The sequence below is a fragment of the Corella eumyota genome, chromosome 4 (genome assembly GCF_963082875.1).
Source record: "Corella eumyota chromosome 4, kaCorEumy4.1, whole genome shotgun sequence".
Taxonomy (NCBI): domain Eukaryota; kingdom Metazoa; phylum Chordata; class Ascidiacea; order Phlebobranchia; family Corellidae; genus Corella; species Corella eumyota.
This window is the reverse complement of record NC_137493.1, coordinates 17,091,919-17,111,589: the sequence shown is the minus strand read 5'-3', so window position 1 is coordinate 17,111,589 and position 19,671 is coordinate 17,091,919. Positions and strand designations below refer to the sequence as shown.

At 26.8% G+C, this 19,671-nt stretch overlaps 1 protein-coding gene across 1 annotated transcript; it reads left to right on the top strand.

Annotated features, from left to right (window-relative positions):
- The first annotated feature begins 335 nt into the window (after positions 1-335).
- Positions 336-18,665, top strand: LOC145750360 (uncharacterized). The gene is made up of 2 exons (XM_082566377.1): positions 336-2,499; positions 17,317-18,665. The coding sequence occupies exons 1-2, from the start codon at positions 1,126-1,128 to the stop codon at positions 17,485-17,487; spliced, it is 1,545 nt and encodes a 514-aa protein (XP_082422503.1). The 5' UTR covers positions 336-1,125; the 3' UTR covers positions 17,488-18,665.
- Positions 18,666-19,671: the final 1,006 nt, after the last annotated feature.

The window sequence follows — 19,671 nt, the reverse complement described above, 5'->3', positions numbered from 1 at the left end:
GATTTTTTATGTCAATATATTTCAGGAAAAAATAAGACATAAATATGCAATTCACTTGGTTATTTATTTGCTATATTGATAGAGTTGTTATGACATTTAATTGATTAATAATAATTAGTATTAATTATCAATTAAGGTAGTTTGTAAACAAACTTTGCAGAGAACGGATGTTACTAATACTATATCAGCTTTGTAATTATGTAGTTAGTTGAGTTCATTTGTAGGTATGTAATAGTATAAGCATTATTTTAAGCAAGAAATATACAATAAACTAACAACATAATTTATATCTTACTTTGAAAAGGTATAAAAAAAGACTAAAATTGTATTTAAAATGGGTATTAAAGTAAGATACTGGCTTATAATTTAATATCAGCTTCATACAGATTAATTTAAATGATAAGCATATCTGTTAATATTTTACACAGAAATATAAAATTTTTAATTTCTAAAAATCGAAATCGTAAATTTAATATTTTTCTTATCAGTGCGAGAGATTACGAAACGCGAGAGAGCGAAAGAAAAAAATGAAAATTCGCGATAGAAAAAAGGGAAATCGTAAACAAAACGAAAATGTGAGGTCATTTATAACTAAGCACTTACGGAAAACGCTTTCATTTTTTTAAAATCGGGTTTTTGGAATTTTGTTGAGTTATGTAACAGGAAAAAGTAAGCAAAAAACTAGTTTAAAGGTCAGAACTTTAAAAAAAACAGGCAGACAGCTTTAATATATTACTTAGCTCAATATTAAGTGCCATATTATTTTAGCATAGTCAGGATATTGTAATGGGAACTCTTTTTATTAATATTTTATAGTTTTGTTTACATTTTCATCGAGTTTGTTTATACACCTACCTTAATATGTCATTTCGATACAGGATATTATGACATCGTTCATTAAGTCATTTTTTAAACAATATCATAACAGAAAAGTACTATCATAATTTCCTTTTTACTTAATATATTCAACGCTAGTTAAGTTGATTCAGTATTATAATACTAGTTCCAGTAGTTAACGCTGTCTTATTTGGATTTTTCAGAAATGCTGCTATTGAAAACGTGTTTTAAATGATAATATTTTACATATAAGTTTACTGTGTTTTATTCGCAACGAAAAGTATAAAAATGCTTCAGTCTCAGAACATTATTAGAAAGGAAGCGATGGTGAATTCCGCGGGGTATTCGAGCTTTTCTGACCGCAGAAATATGAACAAACCGCCGGGGTCACCCGACTCGGCTGTCTCTAGTATGTATTCGGACAGTGAGTTAGACGAAGAGTTGATATCGACCCAAAAAGAACAACTGAACAGGCTTAAGGACTTAACAAACCACGCTAACTCCCCTTCACCGACTCTAGAGTGTATCAACTGCCCAGAAACAAACGAACCTTACATTTTCGACAGAAATATTAAAACAGAACATGGCCTATCACCACTTAAACAGGAATTCAAACAACCAAGGCCTCGAACTGTTTCGGAATCTAGTAAAGCTAGCCTTGAACACATTATGGAGGAACTTAAAAACCTGCCCGATACCCAAATCAAGTTGCCACCACCATCTCCAAGTAGCCAGAAGAAGTTTGCGGCCAGGCCAGGTTACATCAAACGTCCAATGAATGCGTTTATGATTTGGTCGCAAATTGAGCGTAGAAAGATAATGGCTACGAACCCTGAAGTACACAACGCTGAGATCAGCCGAAATTTGGGTAAAATCTGGCGAGAGCAACCCGAGAATGTGAAAAAACCTTTCCTGATCGAGGCTGAACGACTACGCTTACAACACATGCGAGATCACCCCGATTACAAATACAAACCAAAGAAAAAGACCAAAGGAACGGCGAAAAGTGAATTGTTAGGCGACAATGTATCAGCTGATTGCGAGTTTACGCAACAAGACGCTTTGGGAGAAACGAAAAAGCGAAAGACCGCAACGCAAGGAACCACTGCCGTTAAAAAGTCAGTGAAACGTAAACTCGCCAGCGTCAAAGTGGAAATGAAAACCGACAAGCCAATTCTCAATCCAACTAACTCAAACCATGCAAACGAAACAACTAACAACAACGTACCTCATCATACCAAAGGTGCTTTAAACTCACGAGCAAATGAAGTTTCAACGACGAACATCAACGGACTAACCTGCCTGACCGCAGTCGGGGCGAAGAAAATTAAGTTAGAAAGCAACTTAACTTTAAAGGACCCTAAAACACTTAACCGAAGGGTCGAACTGTTTAAAGGCACAGTCATAAAAACCGAGGGCAATCAGCAGTTCATATTACTTTCCGGCCAACCCAATACTGTACAGCCAAACAATAACAACAAAACCACCATAAAAAGCGACCAAAAAACACTACATCCCGGTTTCGTCCCAATTTCGAACTCCATGGACAACAACGTCCACATCGTTAATGGATGTGTAGAGAATATAGGATACCAACCGAACAATAAGACAACCATAAAACGAACCCAACAACCATTACAATTTCACCAGGAATTAATTAAGGTAGGATCTTAATTTGTTTAATTAAAAAAGTGCTAAAACGTAGCATGATATTATTTAAAAACTCGCACATTTTTTGCTGTTTTTAACACCGTATTAAGTTGTATGTTTGGTAAACTAATAAGTTAAATACTTGTACAATCATCAAGTCAATTTAAAAAAAAATCGCGGGCTTCAAATAAAATTTAAACAGTAAACATTCAAAACTGTCAAATCGAAGGCAATGTATGTACGAGGAAGTGACGTAGAAATGACGTCAGAATAAATCGTGACGATGAGTTAGTTATTATTGATATTCAATGCATTGAGTAATTAGTTGTGTACTGATAAACTAATGACTATAAGAACAAGAATAGAATAAATGATCAAATTAAGGACAATTATAGAAACTTGTATTTTCTAGCTTGTTTTATAATACAAAATAGGCCACTACAGTATGTATTGAAAATACCATAAGCAAGCTATTCATGTAAAATTCCACTTCAAAACAGTAAACATGTTAAAAATTGTCCAAAAATAATTAAAAAAACTGTTCAAAATGTACTCCCAAAAACGGAATAAATTTAAAGTTTATAAAGTAAAAACGTTATAGGTAAAATAAACGCGCAAGGTCGTATTTATAAAAGGTCAAATGTTTGATTTTAGTTGAAATTAGGTATGTGAAATTTTTGTAAACCAATAATTATTGAATATCTAATCGTCACGAACTTTCTACGTAACTTTGAAATTAAAGTTTAATTAATGCTTTGATTTTCCTGAAATTTTATTTCAAAAACTCACGAAAAAAATGTCAGACAGTTACATTAATGGGTAACTGAATTATCAGAATTTTCAAAGCCTTTTTTTACTACTGCTGACCTTCAAAATTCACAATAAAAACTCACGTGACTTTATCAAAAAAGCGTTAATTAACGAAGCTAAAATGTAAAGTTTAATATCGCGCTTGCGTTGCTTTAAAGCTCTTACTACGTAACGAGTTAATTTTTTACTAGCTAAAGTAGGGCGTAAAGCCCAATGTCATCTGCCCTTAGGGTAAATAACAATAACAATGATGTTTATGATGTCATATGGCTATTGATTTTTACGACATAGTTCTCCTTTATGAAGTTACTTTTAAAAGTTTTTAATTTAGGTTTTTATGTTAGTTTTATTAGTTTAATTTTATTTGAATTTTTGGTAGAAGTTTTATAACTTTGATGTTTAAAATGTAGTTCCTAAAATTGTGGTTTTATTGATATTTAAACATCGAAAGCACGGTTTTAAATTCAACTTTCTGTTTTAAAAATAAGTTTCTGTTTTTTAAAGGAATTCGTGTCTAAAAAGAAAATTCATTCCATTATATATGTTTACTCACTTTTAATTTCGGTTTATTTTATTAAAACAACTTTTACTTTAAAAATAAGATTTACGGCGCTTTTTTTAAAGAAATTGGGTTAAAAAAAGACATCTAATATGTTTCGCTTTCTTATATTTTTCTACAAAACTTAAAATTATAAATAAGTTAATTTAATTAAGTTTATTTGGTTTTTAAACACAAGGTCGTCAAATTCTTGCTTTAAAATTTTATGTTCCCGTTTAAAATAGACAAGGACGTTTTAAAATCAAGGTGTTAGGTTACTCCATCTATTTATACCAGGGTAACATTAGTAGCTTTATCAAGTTACTTGTTAAACATTGTTGGCTGACCCTTTATAGATTTTTTCAACTCAATGGCTTGGATTACGTATTTATATACATTAAATGAACCTTTTTTAGCCTTATGTGTCTATAGTGTTACATTATTATAATCTAGGTCAATGTTTCAAGGTTGCTAAATTAGCTTTATTTTTCAAGTCAATATTTAAGTTTAAGGCCGTATATATTTATAGTAAAGTCAATATTAATACAAACTTAACCTAATACATAAATCTATAACAGTTGAACCAGAATTACACCGAGTTTGGTTTAATTTTTTAGTTACATGTCTTAATTTTAAGAATTATAAAACACAGCATGATGTAATCATATTTAATTTCAATTTTCTTTTTCCCACATTCATTCTTTTCATGTTAAAACCAGGTCATGTGTTATATAATAAGCAATAATTAATGACCCAAAATAAAGAATTTTGGAAACTCTTTTACATCTGTTTTTATGGTAACCTGCTGTGCCCCTAATTACCACGGTTTTCTATTGTGGTAATAAAGCCATTTCTATGACGAATAATCATTTTTCTATGACGTCATTCTTACACAACAAACGCAAAAACACATCAATTTTTTATTATATCTGAAAACCTCCCCTTTTTGCCCTTACAAAATAACTATTTGCTTATTTTGTTTGTTAAAAGTTAGGCTTATTGTGAATTATAAAACAACGCCCTTAAATATGAATATTAAATTAGGTTGTTAAACTTAGTATTACATTTATTACATATATAAATAGCTACAAACTTTACAACCAACTTGTATGTAAATTAGGGTCTTTAAAATTTGTTCAAAATATTTGAAAAAAAAACTTAAAAAAATCGGAATACAATAAATTAGGTCAAAATTGAAAACTTAAACAGTTTTAAAGTTTCGTATTTTAGCATCTTAAACATACTTAAGCTAACAAGTAGCTTTAAAATGCTGTTTCAAAACACTAGACCCTGGCTAAGTGGTCTACTACTTTTTCTTAATATATCACGTATTTTAAAAATCCACTAAATTAATAAAAAATATTAATTTAAAGATTTCGTTAAATTTTGAATTATTATAAATGGAAATAAGTTTTGAAAACCGTTTTTTTTTTTTTTTTGTGTTTTGGTTTTTTTAATAATATGCAAATAATTGGGAAATTACGCAAATGTTTAAAACTGGACCCGAACTGGGGTGCCTAATTTACATATTCATACTGAAAAAACAGGAATTTTTCTTAGTACGATTCATATTTTTATTCACACTATTTCTAATTGTGATTTTTAATAATTTATGATAATCTGAAAAAAAAAAAATTAACACATTTTAATTTTTAACACATTTTTTTAACTTTCTTTTTTTGATGACGCAGATATTAACTAAAAAACCACGGAACACGTTTTCTCTATTTCTGTAAAAATATTAAAAGTTAAATTTAAGGACGAACTTAATTTAAAAATAACTTTTTTAAATATTTTCAAATTGTTGTGATTAAGAATTATAACGTCACAAGAGTACTTGTTCGTACTTTGTGGTTAGTGAATAAACCCGTTTATTACGTCACAGTCAACTTAATTTAACGTCATAATAAAGTTGACAATCAACAAGTTTAAAAATGTGATTTTTATGGAAATTTAAAAGTTAAAAAAAACTTATTTTAAACTAGGGAAAATCTAAAATAAAGTTGTTGTTCTCTTTTTCTTTAAAATTCCCCCGTTTTTTATCGTTTAAATACGAGGAACAGAAAACTCAAATATTTATTTTAGGTTTGTTTGGTTTTCAATAAAGTGGTGCAACATATTGGTGCCACAAAAAGAGCAAACATTCACCTCAATTTATGGCATTTTTATTCGGGTTTTTATATTTCAATTTTAGTAAATTTAACTTTTAGAATAAATAACATCACATGACCCCTTCAAATTTTTTTTTAAATTTTTTTTTAATTTACAAAAAAATTATAATTTTAAAAGTTAAAAATGTTGTCTCGTGATCGAATAATTAATTTTAAGCTAAGTGGAAAAATTCGATTGTTTTTTTGCTGATGTCATAATTGGATGAGTCATAGTAGAGAAGTAGTACACGATTCGAGTTTCGGGAAGGTCGTTGTTTTTATTTGTTTTCAACTTTTTTAAAACTATTTTTGGAATCAAAAATTTTAAAACTTGTTTTTATAATATGGGGCTCAAAATTTCTAAAATTAGATTTTTTTTTCTTATTTTGCGTAAAATTTTTTTTTAATTTCTTATTTCGAACCCTTCTGTTGACTTTGTCCTTTAAAACCGCGTGACGTCATCGTAGCAGTGTTTTGCGAATTTAAAATTAATGAATTCATGAATTAAAACCTTGTTTATTTAAATAAAAAGCAACATAATTAAAGCAAAAATTTAATTATTAGTTTATTACATTCAAAAACCCTGTATTCAGTTAAAAAGCAAAGCTTATTATTAAACAACAAACATATACATTGTTAAGTAATAAACAAGCTTCAAAAACAATGTCGTAACCTCGCTTTAGGTTTTTTAGTCACGTGATTAAAACGTGTTTTTCTTGATTTTTGTTTTTCTACCGATCCTGAGTTCACGTGCTCGACGTTGATTGGTCGAGAGGAAGGCGGGGCTTTTTATGGATATTAATAATTCAAAATCAATTTCAATATAAAGATTTAAAAAGATTTTGGAAGCAATTTTTAAAAAATACTTTAAAATTTAAGTTTAAATTTCTGCCATTCTGTTTGTAGTTTAACTATTTTTAAATACAACTTTATCATTATTAGTTAATATATTCCTATTTTTTATTAAAAGCCTGGTTTAAATATAAACAACAAACTAAAAATTATCTTGTTCAAATATTTTGCCGAATTGTTGATCGATTCGTTCTTGTTTTTGGCATCAACAAAACACAAATATTTCTTGTTTTGAACAAGGGGGAATTCCCTTTTTGTTGATCTCTGTTAAGTAGAGTAAGAGAAAATATTTTGCGTTGTTTTTGTGGGTTGTTTTTTTTAGTGCATGGTGATACTAAATATAAATTAATTCAAAGTCCAATACGTAGGTAATTCTGTTGAATTAATAAAATAAAATCATTACTAAATTTTTAAAAAACCCCTTTTGTCTATTTTTTAAATCCCTACAAAAATTTTGTTTTAAGAAATTTTTTAATTTGTTTAATTATTTTAAATTTTTAAAGGTCATTGCTTGATTGTAACGATAAGTTAAAGATTATGACGTATCAAGAGATTACTATGACGCAAGTAAATTTTCTAAAACATGAATGATGTTGTTTTGTATATATCCCTACGTTAACGTTATTTAAATATAACTTTGAATTTGAATTACGAATTTAAACTAAAATTAAGTTCAAGTTTAACGTTTGTTATACCACAAATACGTTCTTGTTGCGTCATAATCTATTCACACCTTTCCGTCTAAAGGTCACGTGGTACAGAAAAGATTTATTCACATTATCACTTTGTCTTAAACAAACATGAATTGACTGAAACCTGTAATTTTAAAAATAATCTGATTTTAATTTAAAAACCTCTAATTTGAAAATCGTGTTGTTTTTTAAAGGATTAAAGTAGAAAGTAGAGGTAAGTACTTTATAACATCTGCTAATCGGTTACAAATAAATATAGAACTGGGTGCGTTCTTGTTAATTAAGTTAAGTTAGTTGTGAATTTGGATTAAAAAAGGTTTTTTGTCAATAAAACAAACAAAAACTTATTAATTTTGTTTAAAAATAAGTTTTTGTGATATAAATTTGGCACTTGAAACAGTAGTAAATAAAGTAAATGCCATATCTAAGTTCATATTTAAAAATAAGTTTGGCACATTTTTAATATTTTTACTATATTTGGCTTCATATACAAAGTGTATTTAAATGTGAAATTTGACACAATTTCAAGCAGACTGAATCGTGTAAGGTTAATATTACGATTCTAAGGAAAAAATTTAAATATTTGAAACTTATATCACGAAAAATTTAAAAATAAATAAAATATGATGAAAATTTAAAAAATAAGTGATTTATATTTCTTATAAGTTTAAAAATATTGACATAATCTTTATAGTATTGCTAGTTAAACTTTTTATTGAATTAAATCAATTTTTAATATTAATTATTGGTGTATTAATTAGTTAAAAACATTCAAAAAACTTTTAAATTTTTTTAATACGAATTTTAAACTCTTTAAATTAAAAATCCCAGCTTGAAATTAGGTCAATATACATCTATATATATCTTATACCGTCATACACTTAAACTTAAGTTTACATCACCACGAAAACCGAACATAAACAAACCTTTTTCCTTATAAGTAAACCTATCGTGTTAAAACTTAACGCTTCGTCGAAACACGTGGTTGACTGTTACGTCACAATTCGACATCCTTTGGGAGAAAGGGGAAATTTTAGGCTGACGTCATCGAGTGATGACGTATTTCCGGGAAGTTTTAGATTATGATATTGTTTTTTTTTTTTGATTGTTTCCGTTAATATGAGATTATATTTCGCTCGGCTGATTTATTAAAATTTTAATAATGGATTTAAGTTTATATAAGTTTTCAACTGCATTGAGTAACTTAAAAATCTCAATTTTGTTTCATTTTTGGTATTCAAGTAAGACTACAAATTTAAAACAACATTTTTAATTTATATATTTAATATTGTATCAATAACTATCGCAATTTTTGTTTAATTTAAAAATTTTAATTCCTGCGGTCCAGTATTTAAACTTATATTTAAATCCTTGTTTAATATAGGCAGGTGGTAACCGATATAAATATAAAACATCTGCTTATCGTGAGTAAAACTCTAATCAATTCGAGCATCTGTAAGCTTGTTGTTTATAGCATATGGCGTGCGGTTACCTGATTTAATCTTATATGTTTTCTAATTAAAATATTAATTAATAGGGCGTTTAAACCACGAGTTTAGATGTAAATAATTGGTTGTAATATACAGCTTTAATACATGTTGTAAAGGCATTTAAAAATTACAAAAATTGGGTTTTTATTTATTTTGCAAATACTAATTAAATAGAATACTAGTACCTTTAATAACATTATATTTTAACAATATAAGCAATACATGATTTCCATCTTAAACCTAATTGTATAATAAAATAATTGGTTGTATAATATACATGCTTTAATACATGTAGTAACGGTATTTCAACTTCAATTTTTTATTTTACAAACACTATTTAAATCGAATACAACTAACTTTTATAACAACATGGTTTTACATTATTAGCAATACGCGATTCACAGCCCATACCTTATGTTAATATTTCCGTTTAAAAGTAATTATAAGTTGTTAACCTTAAGACATTATAAGTTTGTAATCTTTGTTGTAATTTATTTCCAAGTAACAAACTTTTAATCGTTTTAAATTAAAAATAAAATTCGGATTAAAATTCAGTTTCAAGAAAAAGTAAAGAGAAATTAAAAAAATGATTGTTACATAAAAATTAAATTTTGAAAAAAATCATTTTAAAATATTTTTAAAACAGACTTACATGAAACTTTTTGGCGACATTTTAAGGCACTTTATTCTAGAGTGCTATTCAAACAAACTTTTAATTGTGACGTCATAATGAGCTTTAAAGCGTCGTGTGAACGGTTTGTACCAATTTAACAAAAACCAAGTATTGAGTTTTTTACAAACTTTTAAAATCGTTGAAACTAACCTCTAATTTCGGTTTCTTATGAGTCATCAAAGTAATTGTGACGTCATAGGGTTATATTTCACGCTTGTTGGTCACAAATTAACCCACAGGATTAATAAATTTATTATTAAAAATATGAAAAAAAAATTTAATAAAAAAAAAACTGTTTTAGTTTGTGTTATAACAGCTGCTCTCTAAATATTTTATTTAACTTTTTAATGTGATTTCCAGCTGCCATAATATTCAGTTTTTATCTTTATTTTGGTTGGTTTAAATGAAATACCAACATTAGAAATTGTATTTATTTAACATTTTCAAGAGATTGTGTTTCAATTTAAAAGAAAAATAAATTTAAAACCAACAAGCCTTCTTTATTTAAATAAATGTATTCAGCACGTTTTCTATTTGTGAATTGGAATGGAAAATCTATTGAAATACACAAAATAAACAGTCTGCAAACAGCTTAAAAAATATTCATTAATTTCGGCTTAAAAAGAATTATTTTTAATTTTAAATCTGATTTAAAAAAAAAATTTAAAGCTGGATTTCTATAAAAAAAATGATTGTTATGTAATAAACTAGACTTTGTGATTTAATAAAAATTCTGTGTTTTTAAAAGTTATCAATCTGCGTCAATTGGTGTAATATTTTAAAAGCAATTTAATACTTAAATGATAAAATCTTATCTTAAAAAAATCTATCTAAAAAGTAATTCATCAACACAGTAATTTAAATGTCAAAAAATCCATTTATTTCTTTGGAAATTTGTCAGTTTTAAATGCAATTGTTTTGTATTTAAAATGATGAATCAAATAATAAACTAATTAAAACCTGTTTTCAATAAAAATTCAACAATTTTGACCCTAACTCGAATACAAATTTGCGCTAAATCCTTATACTCGATAATAATATTCATTGTGACGTTACAGTAATAAGAATTGTTACGTAAGAAAATCAAATATTGGTTAATTATTACATAAGAATTCATAGAATTAAAATTCACCTGCCAAATATTATCAGCAAAAATATTGAATAACTCAACCAAAGAAAATAACATATCTACTCAATATTACATAAGCGAAAATGGACAGTCGAAAGGTTTCCTTTATTTCCGTACAAGTCTGACTCGCAAAGTGTGTCTCCATGCTTCAGTGAATTGCTGACTGATTTTGTAAACATTCGGTTTTAATGGACTCGTGCCAGGCCAAAATAAAGGGGCCAAAGCTTGCCCTATTTTTAAATTTAAAGCTAATATAATAAAATATAGTAAAAAATCCTGTCATATTTTCAATATAACAACATATAAGTTGTCTTAAACATTAAATAACACCAATTTAAAGCACAGTTGGGCACTGTATTTACTGATTGTTTTAAAGCTACACTCCTTTAAATAGGAACAAAAGTAAATAAAGATCTTAAGTCTTACACGCTCGTGTTAGTTTTTTAAGGGTTGGGTTATAAAGTAATTGAAATGTTGCTGTTTTAACCGATGTTAATTAGACCATTACAATAAGACCCAGTGTCTGGGGTTTAATTCCCACTGACAGGGCCCCTAACAAGTATGTAAACTTTTAAATATGTTATGGAATATTTAAAAAGGTTTAAAACCAGTAAGCTTTATAGGGTGGCTTAAGACTTAGTTGAGTTGATATTATAAGGTCAATAATATCTTAAACTTGTACAACTTGGGACTGGGTTGGGGTAATATAATGAGGTCAATAATATCTTAAACTTGTACAACTTAAGCCTGGGTTGGGGTAATATCATTGGGTCAATAATATCTTAAACTTGTACAACTTAAGACTGGGTTAGGGGAATATCATAAGGTCAATAATATCTTAAACTTGTACAACTTAATACTGGTCCAAAGGAAATTTAAAATCCCTTAGATTAAAGATTTTAAACGAACTTAAACGACATTAAAGGTAATTCAAAAATCCAAAGTTCAAATTACCATGTAACACAACACAATGTCTAGCCTAGCAAACCACCTTTTTCTACCTTATTAGGTTTAAAGTGACTTCATTTCCGTATTGTATAAAACCCTTTTTTGTGCTTGATTTTTACTCACATCTTGTTGGGGCACTTTGTAAGTAAATGTATAGGAAAAATGAATCGCGGTTTTTAGATATACTGCTATGTAATTAAACAATAGAACAAGATATCGTTTTACACTCATTTAAAAACGAGACATTTTTGACTCATTCTGTAGCTACCTTCTACAACAGTTAAATATCATTTTACGTCGGTTTTGAGCGATTTTTTTGGTTAATTTCTGTGGTTTGCGGTTAACACAAATTTGTTTGAAGATAATATCTTTTATTTCATGGTTTAAATTAGATTCAATTTATAAACAAGTGTTCATATTAAAAAGTCATTTTTTGGGTTTTTCACGTGTATATTAATGTTCTTTTATGTATATTTATTTTTTAATCTACGTAGGTTATTTCAATTTATCATTTAAGTTCATACTAGTTCAAAATATTTAAATATAAAACTTATTAATCATCTTTTTTATCACAATTTGAACATCCCATATTTGCTTACAATTTTACTACAAACACTTACTCATTATGACGTCACACTTAGGGGGGCAGTGCAATGACGTAAAAGGGCAGTGTCCACGTTTAAACCAATCAGATTAACGTTCTAGAATTATAATAAATCGAAAAAGCTGATTCATTGTTAGAACATTTTCGGTTGTTTGTCAAAATCACGTGACCCTATAAAAATTTAATTTTGTTGATTTTTGGTTATTTGATTTTTAAATTTAGAATCCCTCAACCTTTAAAATGTTTATAAAGATCGGTATTGTGACGTCATAGCACCAACGTGTTGAGGTGTTAAAGGGTTGGGGGTTATTTATAGATTTCTTAGTACTGCTGAACACGGCTTACTAACTGGCGTATAAATAAAAATATAAAATATTTATATTCTAATTAGGGGAAATTTAAAATTTTAAAATATAATCTACAAAAAATTAAGATTATATTTGTAAACCCTTGACGTAGAAAGTAGCAGAGTGAATGTATACAAGCTAGTGCTTTCTACGTCATCACAAAAAGGGCTTCCCTTTTTTTAATAATTAAATTTTTTCTTTAAAGTTGTATAACTTAAAAAGTAGGTGAAATTATATAAAGTTAAACCATTTTTGTGTTCAGTGTAACCAACTTTATCATTTTTTTAATAAAAAATAACCGACAATATAGAACTTGAAGTAAAATTTAAATCGTGGGGGTTTCTTTGTTTAAGTTTATTTTGGGATTTTATTATTGCACCATTTGGGGTAAGGTCACGTGATCTATACCAAACCAATCTGATCTCGTTCTTTAAAATGAGTCAGCATCGAAATAAGCGATGTGGTCGCGTTCCTAGCGCAACTTTTTTAACATTTCGTGCGACGTTGAATTTGACACGTGGTCATTATTTGATTGTGACGTCACATAACCACATCACGCCATTACCATTGTCGCGTAATCTGACGCAACATTGAACGCGAAAATTCGTTTTTTTTAGGAAAAAATGGAAATCATAATTTTTGTAAAAATTTAACAATTTAAAGTTAAAAATTAAATCAAAGGTTACTTGTTTTATTTTTATATCTTAAACACGTGTTACTATAAATTTTTACCCTCTAAAAAATCCTTTTTTTACCCCCGAAAAATCCCTTTTTTACCCCCAAATAATTCCTTTTTTACCCCCAAAAAATCCTTTTTTACCCTTTAACAAATCACTTTTTTACCCCCCAAAAAAACGTTTTTCACCCCCCAAAAAATCCTTTCTTTACCCCGGAAATCGAATGTCGTTTGAAGCCCCATGGGTCGATTGCTTTGTTTAAAATAAAAGTTCGACGGTTGGGCTGATGGCATGGTCGCACGTGCTTTATTATGACGTCATAATACGCAAGATAAAGGAAGATTATATGGGGTTATACGAGTGGGTTTTAACAATAAAATAATGGTGAATAAATTTTATGTTTTGTATATCATTATACCCACGCGATATTCATGGTTTTTATAAGAATTGTTTAACTGGGTTTTGAGAATGGTTTTTATTCATTTTTGTTCAAAAAATCGTTTTTGTTAGATGTAAATTCTACTTTTTTGTTCAATAAAACATGGTTTTAAGCATTTTCCTTAATGAAAAGTAAAGTTAACAATTTATTAAAATTACATTTTTAAGATTTATTGTTAAAAAGAATTTTTTCTCACGTAAATTCATAAACATTTTACGGGTATTGGTTTTTTAAAGTTAAATATAAACCAACCATATGTGGTTGTCTACAAAACATTAAATATTTAAACTTATTTAATTATTCATTTCAGTTTCAACATTTTACGATTTCACACTAGTTAATATTTTAGGATTTTATTTAAAATTATATTTGATGAAAATGATAAAAAATAATATCTAAAAACATATGTTATTTGACCTAACTTCATTTAAAACTGATTTAAAGGGTAAAAAAATTCATAAAATTTAAATATTTTTTTCACATAAATTTCTGTTTCCCAGTAACCTTATACAAAGCATTTAAATTAAAGCCTTTCTGGTTGACCAGATAAAATGATAGCATATGGTCGCCGAATTTTCTTTAAAACACGAATACCATCTGTTATATGTTAGGTTTTGTATAAATATAAAGTGAAAAATAAGAAGTTGGGTTAATTAAGGCATTTTTTATGGTAATAAATAAGTTGTAAAAAAAATTTAAATTAAAAATGTTTTTTTATTAATTATTTCGTGTTAAATTTGTTTCCCAAGCTATAAAGCATTACTACATTGAATGACCCAACAACCTAATGTTTTTGAAATTAATTTGTTTAAAAAACAGACAAAATCAGTTAAAAAAGCAATATAACAACAAAAATCAGCTTTTAAATTGCTTCATTCAACTACACGCAGATGTTCAATCAAATACTAATTCAAATCCAATTCATTTAAATCCCACACTATGACGTCATAGACCTCAATTGAAAACAAACAAGCGTAAAGGCAAGCCAGCACAAGCCTATGTTGTGTTTTTATTTTTGAGGATAAAAAAACTCGATTTTCTAAAAATATATTTATTTGAAATGGTGCAATTTGGTATAGGGCAAGTCCGGACATGATTTTTAGTTTAATATCGCGACAGACATTTGGTAAAAATTAAAATATAATGGGTTCAGTAAAAAAGTCTGTTCAACAAACTGGTCATGAATTTTTTAATATATCCAATATTCAAGTTTTAATAATTTAAAAATATCAGTTAAACGGGTTTGTTTCAAACCAACTTCTTATCGCACAAAGATAACCTTGACTTAAAGGTTGATAAAAAGTTAAATATATTACCTGAAAAGATTATTACATTTCTGTGATTTTAATCTAAAGGCGTTGAAAAGTAATTTTCAAAACCAATCTTAAGTGTTAAAACGGTTTCCCTAGTAGGCTAGTCATACAAAATTAGGTTTTTGCTGTCGTATTTTATTAGATATTCAAGTTAAAATACATTTTAACTATAATAAACTCAAATATATTTCGCCGTGGGGGCTGAATGTTGTAAAAATATTATAATTTTGGGTTTTAAAGTCGTCTTGTACACGAAATATTATTTTACTGGCGCCGAACTGAATTAAAAACGAGAGAAACTTTGACGTCAGCAACCTTCTCTCTGTTTACAGTCGCTAGGCAACCGCTCTTTAAATAAAAATCAGCTGATTTAAGCCTCTCTCGCATTTTGCAGGCTTCTGCGCTCTGCAATTACATAATAGAAATCAAATTTATTTTCTGTACCACAAATTTATGCCAAAACGCAGTCCTTAAGTGTTAATTTAAAGTTAATAATTGGTAATACGGGTAAGACTGCTTTTTAAAGACTTATATATAAATATTTGCTGGTTTTCAGTATTTTTCACTTAATTTAATAAACATGCTGATAGGTAAACAAGTTATTAGTTTAATTAAATGAAACAATGACATAGCATCATGATATATTAACAATTAACTTAACATGTTTATAATTAATCTTAAATTTAAAAGCTAGAAAGGTTTTTAATGAATAATGTCTCTAAAATATATAAAATTAAATATTTGATTAAAATTATATATTATGAGGTCAACAATTCTTATTATTACAAAACAAATGAATAATAAATATCCATTATTACATAAACAAGTCCAAAGGTTGTTGTTTAAACTGACAAATGTAGCTAGGTTAGCAAATTTGAATACAAGGAAATGTCCTTCAAATATTGAACGAATTTTTGACGTTTTTAAAAAGAACATCCTTTAGTGTGTGACCAGTTTTAAATTACAATTAACAAAGTATTGGTCATCTTATTAATGCCACTTAATTACTAAGAAAAATACGCTTGCGTTTAATGAAAAAACCTATTCAATATTTTGGCTTAATAGGTCTTTAGTGCGATGCATTAATTTTTGCTAATTAATCAAAATTTATAATTAGCAAAAATTTAACAGAATTATCTAATTAGCAAATATTTAATAACTTTTCGAAAATCTAAAATAAATTTTTTTTTGTTCTAATTTATAGTCACGTGACTAAGTTGATAAAAATCGAATTTTAAATTAAAGTTTTTTTGGAAATTCCTTGCAACCAAATATTTATTCTGAGTCAAATCCCAAACGACCTTTTATCGATTTTTACATTTTCTTCAGGAAAACATAATTTAAACTTCTCTAAAAAATTGATTATATTCGCTCAAAATCAATAGTTTAAATATTGGAACAACGTTTATTTTGCAAGCCAGCACAAAATTACATAAATTTAAAATATAAGAATCTAATTTTATTTAATAATGATGCAGCAATTTTTGCAAAAAATCAATTAATGTCATGCTGACTAAGCAATATCGACTTTAATTAACATTATTATTTAATAAATTTTTCCTAATTTTACCCAACATATAATCAATGTTAAAATGTTTAAAAATCAAATATTTTGTTAAAGTTTTCATGAATATTTTATCGAGTAAACAATTTGAGCTTATTGTGTGTTCCCTGAATTATTTAAAAGCAAAAAATTTGCACAAAAACAAATTTAAAGTCAATTTTTAGAAGAATTTTTTTGTAAATTTTTACAACTAAATATTAAAAATTTTGCTCTATTTTACAACTTTAGTATTATGTCAACTTTTGCACCCTATTCTTAATCATTCAATTTAATAAAAAAAATTTAAATTCACATTATTATATTCCAGTAACTCAATATAGGTTAAAAAGTTTATTCGCTTAAGTTAATAGGAATGCAAATCAAGGTCAAAGAGTTATTGTTTTTATGGTTTTAAAAACAAATAATTTTTAAATTTGAAACCAAAATTGTGGTTTTGGGTTAACGCGAAACACGCGCGCGCGTGTTTATTACGTCATAATAAGTGGTTGTTTGTTCTTTTAAAAACAGCAAAAAATGCGAATTATTTAACCATATTATGAATAAAATGATATTTAAAACTGAAATATTTAAAAATTAAATCAAATTTTTATTTTCTTATTTTAGGGAGATTACCATTTGGATCTAAACCAAATGACCTTGGGTAGTGGGATGCCCTTGACCGACCCCACAAGGTCAAAATCACATTTCGATCTTTTTGATATTAATTTTGATGAAGTTAATCAACTTATCGAGGATGGTGATTTACACTGGCCCGCTTACGACACCACGTGGTAGAAAAAATGCCGAATTTTTTCCTGAAATTTTGGTGTTTATATTTTTACAGAAAATTTAATACAAAAATTAGCAGTACATTTGTAATCTAGATTTGTTTAAAAATACGAGGAAAAAATAGGATTTTAAATTTGTTTTTTCGGGAATAAATTGTAAATATTTTACAAAATATTTTTCACTTTTTTGCTGCAACGTTAAAACCAAGTTTTTGCTTTTTTGCCATGTTTTTAAAATGCAACATTTACGTAAATCTAATTAATTTTTTCTTGTTTTTGCCTTTTTTGTTAAATAATTTCGGTTATTTTATTGAAATTATTTTAAAAAAGCCATTTTTAAAACTTTTGTTCCATAATTTTCGGTACAATTCGAAAATTGAAACTTTTTTACCTCAGATAAATTTAAAACTTTATTTTTTTTGTTATATTTGTTAAAATCTTGGTTTTAAATATAAAAAAATTTTAATCGAAATCAGATAATACATATTTTCATTTTACCCCCTTTAACTAAATTCATTAAAATTCACTAGATAAATTTTTAGTCAATTTTTACTAGATATTTTAAACTAAAAATTGATCACCTTCTTCTTATTCATTTTCCTTTATTCTGATTGGCTAGCGTTTGACACGTCATAATCTACAACAATCCGTTACATTATGCAAGACCAAATTTAAAATCCAAAAATTGAAAAATTTCTAAAATTTAACTTTTTGTAAATAGTTAATTATGTTTATCGTACAAAGTAAATATTGCCATATTATTATTCGATTTGTATTTGTAAAATAATACTTAAAATCTCAATACAGAAGCACATTGCTGCTTTTTGATAATTTTTTTGGGCAAATTATTTTTCACAAAAAACTAAAATTGTAATTTTTTTGCAATTTGTAAAATATTTTAGTCTAGAATTAGTTATTAGTAGTTTTGTATTTTAGAATTTTTACAGCTTTTTTATAATCGATTTTTATTTCAACATTTATTCAACAAAAAATTGGTTTTTGAAATTTTTGTTTTTGAAACGCCGTGTACAGTACCTGCCTCGCTAAATATTTTTCTTGCATTTTCTGCCTTTTTTCATCTCTTATTATAGCTCTGCTGGTTAGAGACTATGAAATTTTCCTTTTTTTGCGTTTCCGCGTATTTTAGAAGCGGGGTTTGAAGTTAAAAAAACTTTCACAAAATTGTACAAAATTATAGAGTTTTTATTTTTTACATCAAAGTTAGTTTAAAAAAAAACAAAAAGGAAAGGGGAAATTATATTAAAAAAATGTAAACACAGTTTATAAGCTCACACAATTTTTACTTATATAATTTAAAATAAATTCAAAACAAATAAATTATATTATTTTAACAATTTTCAAGTTAGTTTATAAATTTTATGTTTTTTACATTAACAACAAATAAAATATCAATGTAAAAATTTAAACATTTTACTTTTAACCTAACCTTAACTAACATATCATATAATGACGTCATATTTTTCGCTTGGCGTTTTTAAGCTTGAAGTAAAATACGTTTGTACGTTTTACGTTTTTTCTTAATTATCCTTATAGTTAGGCCTTGTATTTAGCATATGTTAAAAGGTTGTTTAGTTGATTGTAGTTTAATAGTAAGTGCTCTAGTTTTGTAAACAGGTTTGTTTATAGTTGAGTTGTTATAAATATATTTTTTGTATGCCAATTTAATATTAAGGTTTATGTTTAGAAATAGATTAAACTTAAAATTAGTAAAGTTTTGTTTAATTGTGGTTACTTATACAGTAGTTTATATATGTTAAAACATAATGGTTATATTTTAGGATTATAAACTTTACGTTAGTTTTTGTTTAGCTGTAGCGTTTGTAAGATAAGAAGTATGTAAAAAGTTACGTAAAAAGTTTTAAGTAAATTAATAAGTTTTGTTTAATTATAATTACATATATAATATTATAATTAGATTTTTAATAAATTAATATCAGACCACATCGTATTATGATATATAACGTTTTATAAAGTTAATCATTGTTTAAATATTATCAATATTTTTATAATTAAATGTTTAATTACAAAGTATTTTAAGGATATTAAACTATTTGAAGTTGAACTAAGATTTTAAATGAAGCTTGCTGATCAGGTTTTGTCAGTCTTTAAAATTTAAGATGTATAGAAAAGAAGATATTTTTGTTTATATGTGAGCCTGTTTTAATTTTAT